At 43.4% G+C, this 17,275-nt stretch overlaps 1 protein-coding gene across 2 annotated transcripts in view; it reads left to right on the top strand.

Annotated features, from left to right (window-relative positions):
* Positions 1-398: 398 nt before the first annotated feature.
* KCTD16 (potassium channel tetramerization domain containing 16) overlaps positions 399-17,275 on the top strand; it is a 158,208-nt gene continuing 141,331 nt past the window's right edge. The window contains exons 1-2 of one of the 2 annotated variants that reach the window (XM_081181035.1): positions 399-450; positions 3,404-4,587. In XM_081181035.1, coding sequence (XP_081037161.1) covers positions 3,756-4,587 — 832 coding nt within the window. In that variant the 5' untranslated portion in view covers positions 399-450; positions 3,404-3,755. Of the gene's footprint in view, positions 451-2,388; positions 3,144-3,403; positions 4,588-17,275 lie in introns of those variants that run through there. The other variant, XM_081181034.1, reaches the window with a different exon arrangement.

A 17,275-nucleotide genomic window follows, 5' to 3' on the forward strand; every position in this document is an offset into this window, starting at 1 on the left:
TAGATATAATCCATGGGTTGCCATCTGATTTTATTCTGCTGCAGATTTGATTTTAAGCTGTATTTTAATCGATTGTTTGATTTATGTTTTTAATGTATCCTATACTTTGATGTTAGCTGCCCTGATCCTGGCTGGGGAGGGTGGGGTATAAATAAAATAATAATAATAATAATAATAATAATAATAATAATAATAATAATCATAATCATAATCATAATCATAATAATAATAATAATAATCATAATAATTAGACTTGGAGTCATTTTTCCCTCACACAGAACTCTTACTTTTGATCAGAATCAGCCCTTCCACAAGCTAAAGAGGCTTTCTGACAGCAGAAGCACAGCTCTGGATACAAGCCAAGGTGTAATGACTTATGAACTGGGATGGATTTAACCTGGAGTTTCTAGGGAATCAGATTTAGGTCAAAGTGAAGCAAGCTCAGTCATGGTAAGCTTTCTCAATCTATGTCGCTGATATTTTCTTTTGCACAGGACTGTTATCTGTGGCTCGTGCTCTTTTTTTTGGCTTGAGCCCAACACATCCTAGATGACCACAGAAGACAGCGGTTGCTTCTAGACTGCTGCTATTTTTTGGTGGGATTGAATCACAGACCAGCAAATTTAGGTTACATATTAGAAGGTATGTTCTTAAAAAGTCTGCCATCATCTCAATTGGCCATGAGGTGGTGCTGTAAACATGCAAAATAAAACCAGCAGATGGTTTTATTTTATTTTGCTGGAGCAAAATTATTACAGAGGCAACAGCAGATAAATATGTTATGGCCAAAGCAAGACTGAAGTTAAATGCAACTAAAAGTGTGTGTGTGTACGTGCACATGTGTGTTGAATTTCCAGAATTTGCTGATTGTTCTTAGCCATATGGTTATCAGTTTTGCTAGGATAGAGATCTATGCTTTTGAAGTCCCTGGTCAAGATTGTAAAGGTTTGAAATCTCAGCCCTATAAACCAGGCTGAAGCACCCAAATATATTGTAGCAGAACACCCAGTGAATGCTACCTGGTTAGCACTGCCCCATCACACGGCCTTTTGGGTGGTGCTTTCCTCTTTCTGGAATAACCTCCCTAGGAAGGTGTGTCTGTGTTGCTCATTATGAGCTTCAGGAGAACTTAAAAACATTCCTGTTTACCTGAGTGTTTGATAGGTGAAAGAAACTGTTCCTGGCAGCCTTGAAACTATTATCCGTGAGAGCATGTGACTTTTGTACATGTTTTTAGATGTTTGAAATTGTTTTAACATGTTTTAAATGTGTCTCATCTTATTTATAAATGCATTGTTTTACCACTTTGGTGTTGTTTACCACCCTGGTTTCCTTTGGGCAAAAAGGTGGGATAGAAAATTAATGAATTATCGTCATCAATAATGTTGTTGCTGTGTTTTCTGGAGCCCATACAAACACTTTGAGCCAGTGTGTGATTTGAGTGATTCCCCCCCCCCCCCCCACTTTACAACAAATGTTTAGCTAACACATGTCAAATACACACTGTGTAATAAAGTTTTTGGAAACTGCTTATAGACCTTGTTCAGAAAATGCCAAAGCCTTTAAGCAAATTACCTGGCAGCTTAATCCAATCCTTGTAACATCATCAGCAGTAACAGAATTAGCAACGACTTCATCCTTGAAAAGTACAGAATATAAAATCCTGAATATCTGTGTTGAATTGCTAGATTCTCTGCACTTAAGTTGGTGCAGGCGCTACTGCTTTTAAAAGCACATTTTAGGACCCTACAGACTTCACAATGAAACTTGGTTACGGTGCTTTATCATTTGACTCTTTCCCTAACTTTCCGAGACCATTATTACTACTGCACGATGCCTCTTTCTGTTTGCTTTCCATTCCACCCCCTGATTTTTGGTTGCTCTGCTTGACAGATCCTGATGAGTTAACTTGTTGTAGAACGGGCGACATTTCCCTGTGTATGTGTGTGGGGAAATCAAAGCTTCGATTTGCATATTTGTGTCATTTAATTTGTACTGTGTGTCTTCGGGGGAGCAGAATTCAAACCATAAGGTTTCATTTTGCATCGCAGCACAGAGGGACACAAGTTTATCAAGGCAGAAAAATGTGCAACAGGAACGTGTGTGTGTGTGTGTGTGTGTGTGTGTGAGAGAGAGAGAGAGAGAGAGGAGAGAGAGAGAGAGAGAGAGAGAGAGAGAGAGCGAGCTGCGTTTAGAACAAGAGAGAACTTAAATACTCTCAAATACAGAGGTCTGCAAGGGACAAAATGTGGAACTGGTCCTTTTCACCCAGTGGATGAAGCAGCATACGCTTTCCTGGAGCTTTTCTGCTGGTTCAGGGGAGCTGCTTGTGGCAGCGTCACATTGTGCTTCTCCTCCTGCAACTCGTTAAAAAATGAAGAAGAGGGGGAACGAACTAGCGCGCGAGTCCCACCCCCTCCAGGTTGCTCGGCTTTCTCAAAGCCATATTCCTTTAAGATGATGTAATAGTCATTTCCCTGGATGGTTTCTTCCCTGCACTACTGAAACAACAGCATCCGAACTGCACTGGGAACTGTGGAACCACCCAGCCCAGCAACCAGAGGCAGCAGCTTGGGTAGTGAAAGCAGAGAGCAAGCAGCTTCCCTGGGCATCCTTTCCCTCTCACCCACCCCCGCTCCACTCCACTTCAAACTGCTGCAGGCTTGTGCTCTCTCAACCTGGCTGGGAACATGGGAGGATCTCTGCCCTTCCTGATGGAGAGGGTACCACTGTGGGATGCCACTGAAACTGCCTTTCACTGCTCTTCACATTATCTGGGCTTTCTGCAAGTCATCTGAAGCAAGGTCCTCCTCCTGAAATTCTCTCCTGTCCTAAAGAGTCCTGACCTGGGATTTATGCTGCTTTTGCCTCTCTCTCTCTTGGTCTCAGCTATTGTTGCACAGCTTCGTTTCTCTCCGATGCCCAGCCTGGTTAACTTTCCTGTGCAAGGGTTTTAACAGTTAAGTTCTGCCTGGATATTGCCAACTGAGCTGCTCTCTTCCCCGCAAACCCCAGTCCCTTTCCTGCTTTTGGATTTGCTTCTATACCAGATTCAACCCTCAGTGCTGATTTTTTTTTTTGGGGGGGGGTTGCTTAGGAAATGTTGCTTCCCTTCGCAGGAACTGTGCATTTGTGTAACCAAGGTAAGGCTCAATGCTTCTATCCCCTCATTTGCATAATCTAAATGAGATGCTTGTGCAAACCTGGAATGTGTTTTTTAAACCTCCTTCAACCTCTCTTTAACCTAAACAAAAATGATAGAGCAAGGTAAATATTCCCTTAAATAGGTTGTATGCTGAGCGTTCAAAACTCAACTGCTTTTTACTCTTTTAAAATAGTGTGGGTTCCCCCCCCCCCCATGCATAGAGGAATAATTCTTTCTCATTTTCTTTTTATTCAACAGGCTTGTGAATGATAAGGAAACGTGGCTTGGTCCTACTGTTTGGGGCTTTGATGGAAGATCTGGTTATGTGATTGTCTTGTGTGAAGGGAGCCCTCTTCAATTCTCGTATTTCTTTGTTTTTGTAAGGTTCAAGTCACCTTGCCAGTTTTTGTGATCATCCATTTCTGGACAATTGGAAAATAAATCCTGTAACCTCATTTCTGTTTCCTGTTCCCCACCCACCCACCCATCCATCTCAGTCTCCTTAAATGCTAGGAGACCCCTGGGGGAGTGGGTATAAGGAGCCTTCTTGAAACCTTGGATGTGAGTGCGAGTTCCCCCACAGCTTGTGGTTGGCTTGTTTAACAATATCATGGCCTTGAGTGGAAACTGCAGGACTTACCTCCCTCCCAGAGAGCAAGCAACAGCTGCACAATCCTACCCAGAGGTGATAGAGCTGAATGTGGGCGGCCAGGTTTATTTCACTCGCCTCTCAACTTTAACAGGCATTCCCCACACCCTGCTTTGGAAAATGTTCACCTCCAAGAGAGAGTCGGCCAACGATCTTGCAAAAGATTCCAAGGGAAGGATATTCATCGACAGAGATGGCTTCCTGTTCCGCTACATTTTGGACTATCTCAGGGACAAGCAAGTGGTCCTGCCTGACCATTTTCCAGAAAGAGGGAGGCTCAAAAGGGAAGCTGAGTACTTTCAGCTGCCAGACTTGGTCAAAATTCTGAGTCCGGACGAGATCAAGCAGAGCCCTGACGATTATTGCCATAGTGATTACGAGGAGGTTTCCCAAAGCAGTGACACGAGAATATGTGCCCCGTCGTCACTCATGACCTCGGATCGAAAGTGGGGCTTCATTACCATTGGCTACCGGGGGTCGTGCACCATGGGTCGGGAGACCCAAGCAGATGCCAAGTTCAGGAGAGTCCCGCGGATTTTGGTTTGCGGCAGGATTGCTCTAGTCAAAGAAGTTTTTGGAGAAAGTTTGAATGAGAGCAGGGACCCAGACCGGGCTCCCGACAGATACACCTCCAGGTTCTACCTGAAGTTCAGGCACCTGGAAAGGGCTTTTGATATGTTGTCAGAATGTGGATTCCACATGGTGGCCTGCAATTCTTCAGTCACGGCTTCTTTTGTCAATCAATACACTGATGACAAAGTTTGGTCCAGCTACACGGAATACGTCTTTTATCGTAAGTACATCTGCTGTGGCGACTGTTTGGGTTTGATGCATGCTGGGAGCCTGTTTCCTTTGGTAGCTGGGTTGTTATCCTGACTTGATCAAGCCTCTGTGTCCTTTCTGCTAACTGAAATTTCATTCTGAATCAGGATGCAAAGGGGGTATTTAGTGCAAGTCTTTTGAGCATACACTGGTGGTGAATTCAGTGGTATGGTCTTGGCTAGGGGGCAGCACAGACTGCTGGAATTTCCTCCCTTCTCTGCTCCTATGACAGACATTCACACATGCACACACACAAACATGCAGAGATGCATCTATCCCGCCATAGTTAACCAGCAGTTTAACTATCTTGTGTGCATTTTGAGTGCTCATTCAATATAGGTGGAAAGGCACTGCTGTTTAATGATAGAAACTGTACAATGGTAATAGGTGTTTGGTAATAATCGCACACCGCCAGCCAAGCCATCTAGGAATAAAGCTGATATGCTTATATGCAGAGAAGGAAAAGTGAAATCTACTCATCCTAGCTCTTTTTCAGCAGGGGTCTTTTTCATAGACAAGGTCTATATATTGAAATAGACAGTGGATGCCTAAGAATGAGTATACTGCATCTTGCTATGGTAACTCTGATTTAAATGTTTCTCCTAACTGGATAATTTTACTCTGCTGCTTGGAATCTCATCAGAGGATTGGACTCAGATCTGAAGCTTTGGCATTGTATAGGGAACACTTTTGTCTAGTCACACCAGGGTAGTTTTGCTATCATAAATTCTTATATAAAAGGCCTTGTCTGATCTTCAATGTGTGTGGCTGCAGTATTTTATTGTGATTTTACTTCAAAAAGGAGGAGGATCAATTGGTTCATTATCACAACCAGGTTTTTCCTGTCCCCTTCAAATGTGTTTTGTGAAGACAGATGTGAAGTAGAGGTGTCTTATCCAACTGACTTGCTGCACTTTGCATAACTAGCTAGGGAAGACGATTATGAGGGTTGATGTTGAAAAGTAGTGCAGAAAATTGAGAGAAGGCTTAGTAATAGGTTCAAATACTCAAATTTAAGGCATTATGTGAGCATCCAGTCTGAGATGCATATGTTGGGAGCCTGTATCTTGCGTTTATGATATAAATGAAATCGTTACTATGCCCAGGTATTAATTAATTTCAAAACAATTCTTCCTGAAATAAAACACTGACTTATTGAAAATAATAATGGGAGAAACAAGGAATTGGTATGATTGTTATTATCGACAGTTGCTTTGCTTTGGCAAAATAAAGATCCAGAAAGTTGCTGGAGTTCTTAGTTGCTTCTTTGTCCAAAGTTTAGGATTGAAGTTAGATTACATCAGAGATTACTAGTATTTCATAGTTGATGTAATTCATACCCAGTGCCTTAGTTCCTAACTTTTCTTTTGGCCTGTATGTTTGTTGTCATGAAGAAATAACTTTTTGAAAGCAGACACAAGTTGAAAGAGGAAACTATTAAGGCTTGACCTTAAATTCCTACTCTTTTTTAAAAAAACTTTTGTTAATTCCACCACCCCCACCCAGCACACTCCCAAGTTACAATCAATGGTCATATGACAGATATAAAAGAAAAGAGAAACAGAAAGAAAATAAAATACAGCAAAGGAGGTTCCCCCTGAAGATATATGAGGAAATGACATGTAAAACTGCCCTTGAGACGATGTAATTTAATTATTTTATGCATTTTATACTGCTTATCAGGCAGAGCTCATAAAGAAATTTCCCTCTACTCTCGCTTGAGAAATGCAGCACCTTTCCAATTAGGACATGATCCACTGATGAGTTTTTCTACCTTCCCTTCTCACTTGCTCAGTGCAAGCAGCTGAGCAAACCTCTGGCACAGCCATCCTTGGATCTGAGAGCTGGCCCAACCACTGAACATGCTAAAACAAAGCAAAACACCCAGACACCCTGATGGTGTTTCTATAATTGATGGGAACAGTTGCAACAGTTTCTAGCCTATGAACAGGTTCCATTTGCTTATGGTATCTTGTTGACAGTTGGGGCTCAAATTGTTGCATAAATGTTGGGCAGTGTGGACTTAGAAATCCAAGGAGGCTTGGGGTTTGCCAGAGCTAAGGCGTCTTGAACCATCACTGTGTCTCACGGTGAAGTGTAACACAGCTAAGATATGGATGATGCCTTTATGATTTGTCTGCTATAATTCTGCTGATGGTGCTATTCTGATTCTTTCTGGTTAGAACCAAGTGAAAAACCAAGGGTGGTGCCCAACAAACTGGTTCAATTACTGGAAGAACTTTGGACGGTGCAATGGAACTTCTCCCTGTGTGCCTTCTGCAACCTTCTTGAAAATTTATCCAAAGGATTGGGAGAACCCCCACAAAGATTTGGGATGCATGTGGGGAGAGGAGAAGCAGGGGAACTTCTATTGCATAGTCATAAGCCCTTGTGTTAATGGACCTCCCTTATTGGCTGACTCCCCAAAGGTCTCTCTCATTCAATATATATTTTAACCCCATTCCATATTCATAAGCCAAAGTTTGTCTCATTTGCCAGCCTGTTGATTGAGCCTTCAGCTCAGCCTATTTACTAGATCTTCTGCATAGATTCCCCAATATGTGTAACATTCTTGATGAACATATTTTGTACTGGATATCTTCAAACTATGGCCCGCCAACTTTCTTTATTTGTTAGCAGGTGGGACTACTTTGTTAGCTTTTATCAGCTGTTGGAATTCTAGATTTGTATCCAAAATTTATTAGATGAGGTCCGTCTGTCTTAAGTGAATTGAAAAACTACATTTGTATGATGCTCTGAAGAAAGTTTTGGCACTATCTAAAGGTGTAGTTATGGCTCACCCAAGTGGCAAGGAAATGCACAATTTGACAGGCAGGCTTTAAAAATGTTTTGATGTGATATACAAGCTACCAGATTCCATGCAGATGGCTTGTAACTCCACCACTCATTCTTTATGGTGCATGAGAGACTACTAAAGGTAAAGGCAAAGGACCCCTGACAGTTAAGTCCAGTCTCTTATGACTCTGGGGTTGCAGTGCTCATCTCGCTTTACGGGCCGAGGGAGCCGACATTTGTCCACAGACAGTTTTTCTGGGTCATATGGCCAGCATGACTAAGCCGCTGCTGGCGAAGCCAGAGCAGCACACAGAAATGCCATTTACCTTCCTGCTGGGGTGGTGCCTATTTATTTACTTGCATTTTGACGTGTTTTCGAACTGCTAGATTGGCAGGAGCTGGGGCAGAGCAACAGGAGCTCACTCCACCTCGAGGATTTGAACCGCCAACCTTCCGATCGGCAGGCCCAAGGTTCAGTGGTTTACACCATAGCACCACCCGCGTCCCTTGAGAGACAAATCTTGTACACGCATGAACACAGCCCCCCCACCTCATCTACATTCAGGGATTCGCTTTCTTTCTGACCCATGTCTGAAATCTTATGCTCATTTGCCTCTTTACAATATTGTTATAATCAGATAGGACATTTGTTCAATAAATCAGCAGCAAAGCCGTTCAGCTCCTTATATTCAGCATGCTGGGGACAGTTGTGTCCACTCCATTCAGGGGATCCAAGCTGGTGGTCTGCTCTTACCACAGTAGCTGTTAACTAATAGATCTGGCTCCTTACAAGTCAGATCCTGGCTCCAAGAAGCAACCATGAGGAGGAAGACCACTGGTGCAAGCCACAGAGTTGCTGAACCCAGCCTCAAAGCTCCCCAACTGGGAGATAGCACCCCTTGTGCCATATCATCATCATGAGCTGGTCTCCTTGCTTCACATCTCCTGACACTTTTTCACCAGCGTATACAGCAAGCAAGATGGGAACTGACTGAGATGTGACCAAATGCAAGGCTCTGAGGCAGAGACCAAACTAACAGGCTTGAAATGATATTTTTTTTAAAATAATAATAATATAAAGATCAGGGAACTGAGACATTACCTGGCCTGATCCCATCACTGCTCAAGAATTTTCTTGAAGGTTTGAGGTCTAACTGGGCACCCTGTAGTTCAAAGATGGGGAAGCTTTGGCTCTCCAGATGTTGTTGAGCTCCAGCTCCCAGCAGCCCTATGGCCAATGATAAGGGATGGTTGGAGTTGTAGTCTAGCAACATCTTAAAGGCTGCAGGTCCCCGTCCCTGCAGTGCAGCAGTTCCTTCCTCTGATCAGTTCTCAGTGGTGGTTGATATGCTGAATCCACACCTAACACCTCTCCCAGTTCAGGACCCTTTCTGTGGATTCACATGTTAACATTCACTCAGATTGCTTCTCCCAGGGTAAAGCTGGCAAAATACTTGTGGGAGTCATTATAATGACTGTTTGTGGTATTCAGTGGCTATTGCGTAGTGATACCTTGCTGTTAATTCTTGTAATTCACTCTACGCGGGGCTGCCCTTGAAGCTGTCCCATAAACTTCAGCGGGTACAGAATGCTGCAGCGAGGCTCCTCACGGGGTCTCTGCCATAGGAGCATATTCACCCAGTGCAGGGGTCTGCAACCTTTAAGACAAAAAGAGCCACTTGGACCCATTTTCGAAGAGAAAGAAAACTGGGAGCCGCAAAACCATTGCGACATTTAAAACAAATATATCTCCAGAGCCGCGATCTGACAGCGGGTGGGAAGGTGATGTCGAGACGGTGCATGACTAATGCACGCACCGCCCCCATGCGACGTCACAGCCAGTACAGCGCCCGCCACAGTGGGGAGTGTCGGGGTGCACAATGCGCCTCCTCCCCTTGCTAGTACCCGCCCCGGAGCCACGGCAAAGGTGTAAAAGAGCCACATGCGGCTCCGGAGCCGCGGGTTGCAGACCCCTGACCCAGTGCTTTTCAAGCTGCACTGGCTCCCGGTGGAGTACAGGGTCAGATTTAAGGTGCTGCTTTTGACCTTTAAAGCCCTAGGACCTTCGTACCTACGGGACCGCCTCTCCTGGTATGCCCCATGGAGAGCCCCAAGGTCCATAAATAGCAATACCTTAGTGGTCCCGGGCCCTAAGGAAGTTAGATTGGCTTCAACTAGAGCCAGGGCCTTTTCAACTCTGGCTCCGGCCTGGTGGAACGCTCTGCCTCATGAGACCAGGGCCCTGCAGGATCTGATTACTTTCCGCAGGGCCTGTAAGACAGAGTTGTTCCACCTGGCCTTTGGCTTGGAGCCAATTTGATTCCCTGCCGCCCTCTCTTTCTTTTTTCTTTTCCTTCTCCTGCGATGAGACTACTTTTTAATATTTTAATGTTTCAATATTTTAATGTTGTATTTTAATTTTGTTTTTAAGTTGTAATCATTCAACTTGTTTTTATTATTGCTTGTAAGCCGCTCTGAGCCCGGCCTTGGCTGGGGAGGGCGGGGTATAAATAAAAATTATTATTATTATTATTATTATTATTATTATTATTATTATTAAAAAAGGAAGCCCTTGTCTTAAGAATGTTGAATATGTTTATCACTCCTTCATTGCATTTACCAGTTTGAAACAGCTAGCCAAAATCCGAAATGCAAATTTGCCTTATGCAACAGCAGGTGATTTGAGCAGTTGCTGTAGTGATGACAATAATTTATATCATACGTGCTATGTAACAATGTATGACTCTGATGGGAGACAGCAATGATATAGATGCATGCACACACTCTTTTCTTGGATGTTTTAATATGAGAATGTTGGCAATCCACACCGAGAGTCTAGAGTGGTCAGAGATCCTTCACATCAAATTCCTAAAATTCTCTTTTTCAAAAACTCTCAGGACCAATAAAACTTGACAGCTGGTTTTCCGATGGGACATTCCAGCTTCTTTGCAGCTGTATAACCATAATTATTTAATTAGAAGCTGCCAACTGTGCCTATATAAGCATTAATTCATCAAGCTGTTGTGCTGGGGTTAATGGGCCGAAACAGTGGGAGGTATTCTGAAGCAACTAGTTAGCTACATGCAAAGATGTTCTGTGCTGATCAGCTTAAGTACCTCCTGCACACACACACACACACACACAGAGAGAGAGAGAAACAACAACACGGGGAGCTTGGAAAGCCGATGGAAAGATTTCATAGTTGCAAAAGGCGGTGAGACAAGCTGCTGTAATTCTTAGATTTCAGATCCTTTGCTGATTAAGCCATTGGTGATGTTATTATTTTTTAAGCCAACAATGTTGCACACTTCTATCAACCTATTTCAAAGTATCCAGTTGGATTAAAGGAAAATACAATGGAAAGGTGGATTAATTCAGTTTTAATAGTGCCAGAGTATTTAACAACATCTCAGATGAGTGATATAGATAGATTGATACTGGCTTTAAAAAAAATGGCTGATAAATGTAGGCGTCCAAAATTCTAGTGGGAGATTCATTTTTCACTTTGCCCTTTCAGGAGCCAATGAAGGCAGCCAGCACAGCAAAACTGTTTCTGCTTTGCTGGGTGAGTGGGGATAGTGGAGCTGAAGAGCAAAAGACTAGGATGACAATGCAACGTGTGTGTTCAGCACAGCTGGGCTGTGCTCCAACTTTAAACTAGGCCAGCACAAGAGGGAATTTGGAAGCAAGCTGTGTGCCTTGGTGTATGCTGGGTCCATTATTTAACAGATCCAGGGATTACAGGCTCTTTGTGTGGTGTCTGTTGGAATAAAAGCCTGCTCAGAGGACGAGTTGCCAGTCAAAATGGAACACAGGCTCCAGCATTCTGTTGGTGTGGCGATTTCCCAAAGTGCCCCTCCCCTGTCACCTGTGGTTAATCTGAATGTGTGGATTGGTGAACCTTCCTCTTTCCTCTGTTAGTTGTCCTGTCCCTTTCCGACCCATTCCCTGTCAACTGTTACATTGCTCCATGGTCAGTCCTCAGCTGGTCTGTCCTGTGTGAAGGAAAGACAAAGTAGGCTTTACCAGATACTAGGCAGCTCCCAACCATTTTCCTCAGTGGACAGTCCTTAGTCAGTCCTTGGGGGCTCGATGATGGCTGTGCAGGTATGAGGAGGCCCTGCTCAAAGTGTCCCCTGGTGTGGCCTTTGCTCCATCAATGGATTTACATGGCTCTGGAAACAGTGTCCATAGCAATGCTCTGAAGAGCACTGGACAGCTGGGTCCAGTTACAATCTTAATTTCCGACAATGCAGTGACATTATATTGGGAGAACTGGGGGAAATTACAGTGCTAATGAGAGAAGCTGTCTGGTGCTTCTCAGATGCAGCCGTGGGGTGGGGAATTAAAAGTGGGCAGGCTGAGAACAGTGGTGGGCCCCATTGGGGTAGGGGGAACTGGCAGCTGTTCAAGGATGGCAAGTGCTGATGCTGACCCTGGGTATGGAAGATAATTATGGGCTGTATCCAAATAAGTTCTACTCGGGGTAGACTCATTGGGTAGGATTCAAATAATGATTACCATCTGTGGAAGCACTGCTTGTGCAATGGGCCTTCCTCTCTCTCCTCCCCCTGCACCTCTCCATTGACTGGGGGTGGGATGGGAGAACTCCTGGAACAGTGCATGGGGGAAGGAGAGGGTTGATCGTTCTGCCTGGCAAGCCAAAGTACTTGCCCTGATGGATTGATCCCCTTGGCACAGTGTTGAGTTCTTCCCTCTGAAATTAGTGGGCCTAAGTTAGTTGAATCCATTAATTTCAATGGGTCTGCTTTGAGTAGAACTAACGTTGGATAAAACCCTATAGCATTTGTGTGACCCACACTATGCATCTGCAAATGTTATACAAATGGTGTGAGGCACAGTTACATAAAGGCTCTGGCAACATATGGATCAGCCCTCAGACTTCACAGCTGCTTCTTTGACTTTTTCTGTAAATGTGGCAAATATACTGCCATGACATCCATGCTTAGAAAGAACACATTTTTGTATTGTTTCAACATTGGACCCTTTTAAAATGGAATGAAACAGGCTCTCCATCTCTCTGTCTGCCTTTTTCAGCTCCACCAAATTGTTTTATTTCGCTCAAACGCAGCAGTATACTATGGAGAACATTAAATATGTTTTCCTTTGTATTAAGTAGCATACATATGTACTTATTGAAAATGCTGTGTTTTCCCTTGGGGAATGTGGCAATGCTATATAAAGATGTAGCAACGCTGCAATTTTAAAGCAATGCTGCCTTCTATAAAGCAGACCATTGGGCTTTGGGTGACAAATAAAGAAATCAATAAATGCCCATAGCTGATTCAACAGTGGCTTATCTTTCATGGCCCCATTTTACACCACCACCCTAACCATGTCAGCCTTACTGAATTCAATGGAGCTTACTCCCTGGTAAGTGGGGTTGGATTGGCAGCCTTAGTTATCCATTGCCTTTCATGCTTTTTGAATGTTGTGATGCATATCTTTGCTCAAAAAAGAGGTTGCTTTAGGCTACTCTGCATTTCGCAGCACTTGGGAAAGTGGAAATGAAACTATGCAAACAGATATAAATGATAGATGTTGGGAAATGGCTGGGAAAAAGACTGGGTAGAGGTATTAACCCTCCAGGTTAAGGTAATGACAGCTGGGAGGTACTGAGCTAGATCCAATATTACCCATTTACATAATGAGTTCAGATATACCTCCAAATGAATGTGCCCGTTATTCTTAGAGATATTTTTCCAAAGTCTGAACAAGTATGAAAGTTTCCTCCTTCTTTTTTAATTTGAGAGTATTATGCAAATTTCCTTAAGGCTTGCCTTGCCTTCATAACCACACATATAAAGCATCTTGGGTAACTGTAATGTTCAAAGGAAACTTTGAGACATCCATAGCAAAATGACTGTAGGCTGAAAATTAATTGACAGGCTTTGTGAGCCTTCGAGTCATTGGCTGCTTTCATTCATTATGCTTTCCCTGTGGGTTGTGGCCTGATTTTTCACCTTACCATTTTGACAAAGCACTGTTTGGTTTATTCATTCTGCTGTTAAAGTCTGTTATGAATATTAAGAGATAGTTATGGGGTACTCATCAAATTATACGTGTTTAAATGAACGTATGCTATTTGATAGGGGCTGGTATTTGAGAAAATGTGTGCAATAATTGGTGCCTACTTAGAATTCAGATTTATGACCTTTTAACAACAGATGCGAAGGAAATCCCAAGGGTATATCCGGATGGCATACTTTACCTAAGATTAATTTAACCAACCAAAACATGTCACCATTTCTATTTGAACAAAGCCTGAGACAGCATTTAATTAGTAAGTGCATTTTAAATTCATATACATATAGTGTGACTAGAATGGTAAGATGTGGCACCCCCATCACAAAATGCTTGCTGAGGTGGAGTTTGTTTGTAACAGTAACAGCATCGCTGCGTTGTCAGCATAATGTCATGATCTCTGAGAGAAATGACAAAAGAGTCTCATGGCACCTTAAATTGATTGTGGCATGGGCTTCTAGGGTCAAGATGGGTTCATCACACACATGCCTAGAAAACTGGTAGGAAAAAATAAGCATGGATATTGTGTAGGATGGGAAACCTCCAGCCCAAGGGTCAAATCAGGCCTGTCAAGCAGACCAGTTTGACCCCCATGACCATTTTCTGCCATTGTCACTCACCTGACATCACGTATTATAGTGGAATTAAAGATGGGTTTGAAGGTGGTATTTCTGACTGGACTGTACAACTGTATCAATACCATTTACTTTTTTGTAAAAGATGCAGACTGGAGTGTTTTAATTTATTGTTTATTGTTGTGTGTTATACTTCAGTACTATCTGTCTGTCTATCTGTAATTGCCCAGTAAAGTTAAAAGGCAAGGAAAATATAAGAGAGAGAATACAGGCCTGAGTCAATTAGGTATGTCTCATTCCCAGTGATATATTAAAGTCAGGGTGCACAACTCAAACAGCTGTGAGGGCAACTTTCATTTACTCAAGAAGGATACATCAATACATTAACTGCAGAAGAGCATTATCTCACATATTTACCCAAAGTAAATATGTAGTCCAGCTAGAACAAGGCCAGTGTATGGCTGACACAAATCTTCCCCGTGAAATTAGGCTTCAGGAGAAGCACAGACACAAAAATCCCTCCTTCATCCTCTCATATATTTTTTGGACTTTGCCTGTGGTTGTTCACAGCCACAACGATCCATTTTGCTTGCAGTGTGGGGATGCTTGCCTTGGCTCCAGCACTGTGCTGTGAAACAGCAATATAGCATGGAATGACAGGGAACGCAGCTTGGGCTGGCCTGACTATTAGGCACAGTGAAGCAACTGCCTCAGGCAGAAAATGCTGGAAGGGGGCAGCATTCCCCTCTCCTGGAGTACAGAGGTATGTGTGGTGCTTGGTTTGTCTGAAATACCCTAAATTGGAGTGCTGGCCTCAGGGCCCCTGAAAGACTTCCTGTTGTCATTGATGAAGTAATATTCAGCTGCTGCTCTAGTTGTCTTATATGTGGAATGGAGGAAGTGCCATCTTGCTTCAGGCAACAAGATGTCATGAGCCGAGCCATATATGACTGGCTTCTATTGACATCAATGGGACTCAGTGCTCACTGGCCAATATCTGCGCACTGGTCAGTTTCAGTTTCTCTCAGTTCCCCCCCTTTTACAGTCTTAAGTTCGCTTCTCCACATTTCAACATCAGTTTTTGAATTTTGTTTAAGTCCCCCTGAAAATGTATTCACATTTTAGTGTGAATATTTCCTCATATACAGATGTTTGTATGCAAATTTGCATGATACACACATTTCCACAAAGCAATTTCCCCCAATATAATAATTGTTTGTATGTTATTTTCATGCATTTTTATGTGCCGTTTTAAATGTACCCTGGCATGTGCAATTTTGTAGACATCACATGGCTGCAGAACCGCACTGCAAAAATCAGAGAAGTGTGAATTCTGAAGGATGGTTGTGTTCCTGTTTGCCTGTTGTTTTGGAAAGCTCAAATTCAGTAGGCTCATCTTTAAATGCAAACTGGGTTTCTCTAATTTCTCCCCCATCCCTAGTTCATTCTGCACACAGTGAAATCTTGAAAAATACCATTCATATTCATTATTGTTTCTGATGTGGAGTGTTCCCGTGGGGAGGTCACTACTGCATTGTTCAGCACCCAGATAGAAGCATCTTAAGATCTGCCCCTTCCTTAATAGCGCCACAGTATTATTTCATGGCAAAGCACATTTTAAAAAGTTCCAGCACTGCACAATGAAATATACAAAATGAACTGCTGATTGTTCCAAAATTTAATGATCTCTCATGAGAGCTGGAGTTCTGAAGTACGCAGAGTGGGTAGGAGGAAGAGTGGGAGGGAGGAAGTTCAAATGCTGTTGGATTTATGCAGTTCTCGAGTGCAAGACAGACTGTGAACAGGATGGGGATGGATAGAACTGAAACACTGTCCTTATAGAGGGCAGATGTTCCCTTAAGCAGAGAGGAAATCTTCATTTCCCATGTTCTTACAGCCATATTAAGTGCTAGATGGAAGGGAATGTTCACTAAGATCAGACTGGCTGGTCTGGGTATTTTGCCTTCTCAGTGATTTGTGTTGTTTGTGCCATTTGGAGCTTTGAGCTGGCCATTTTCTCCAGTGGAGTTGCTTTTTGCTTCTGGGACACAGGCACACTTCACACAGTCTCTGGAATGGGTCCTCCATATATGTGTGGCAGGGCAGGAATGCTCCTGTGTCCCTACCATGTGTACAACATTGCCTCTGCTTTGAGCTGTAAAGAAGGGGGGGGGGGAAACCACAAAAATGCAGCGCCGGGGTGTGTGTGTGTGCTGCTGCAGGGCACCGCAGCTATGATGTAATGCATGAGCAGAGTGGAAGGCAAGAGGTGGGGGTGCCAAATTATGGCCTCGCACAGGGCGCCGTTGAAATTTGAAAGACCCAAGTCCACCCCTGCTATGATTCTAAGCTGAAAGCCAGTGTGATATAGTGGACAGAGTGTTGCATTTTGACGACGGAGACCTGGCTTCAAATCCCTCATCAACCATAGGGCTTTCTAAGTAGTCACTGTCTCTCAGGTAACCTATCTCATGAGGCTGTGGTGACATTAAAACGGGATAAAATATTAATAATCCTTATTTCTTTGGGGCAATGGCAGAATGTAAATAGGATAATAGGCACACTCTCTTTCTGTAGCAGCTCTTCCAAACATTGCTTTCTCCCAAGGATGGGGAACCTGCCTCTCCCCAGATGTTGTTGGACTCAAGCGCCCATGAGCCCCAGCCAGCATGGCCAATGGTTAGGTGTGGTGGGAGTTGTGGTTCAACAACATCTGGAGGGCCAAAAGATCCCCATCACTGGGGGATCATATGCATTCCACGAAGAAGATTCCTTCTTGACTGGCAGCTAAAAAGAAAAACAATCTCTCCTCTAACTGTTAATTGGATAAGGCTTGATGTTAGCAGGGATTTACCAGGATGCAATGACGATGAGGACTCTGTGGGTGCCATGGAATCAAATTTAAAAATTCATGCAAATTACAAATAACCGATTGTGGCATAGTATAACAGCCTGTCTTATACTGAACAAAACCACGGGTCCATTTAGCTCAGTATTGTCTACACTGATTGGCAGAGTGTCTCTCAGGCCTACCTGGACACGGTGGGACCTTCTGCATGGAAAGGAGATGTTCTATCAGTGAGCTACAACTTGAGTAACTACAGAGCTCTTTTATGCAAACTTGTGTTAAGTGGGGCTTAACACTGGGCATTCTGAGTAGATCTTGCTGAGGGAAATTAGAGAGGCAGGTGAATGGCTGACTGATTGACTTGTCATTTTGCATGTTCTCCTCAGGCTGAACAA

This window comes from Podarcis bocagei, assembly GCF_964188305.1.
Source record: "Podarcis bocagei genome assembly, chromosome: 2".
In the NCBI taxonomy this organism is placed as follows: Eukaryota; Metazoa; Chordata; class Lepidosauria; order Squamata; family Lacertidae; genus Podarcis; species Podarcis bocagei.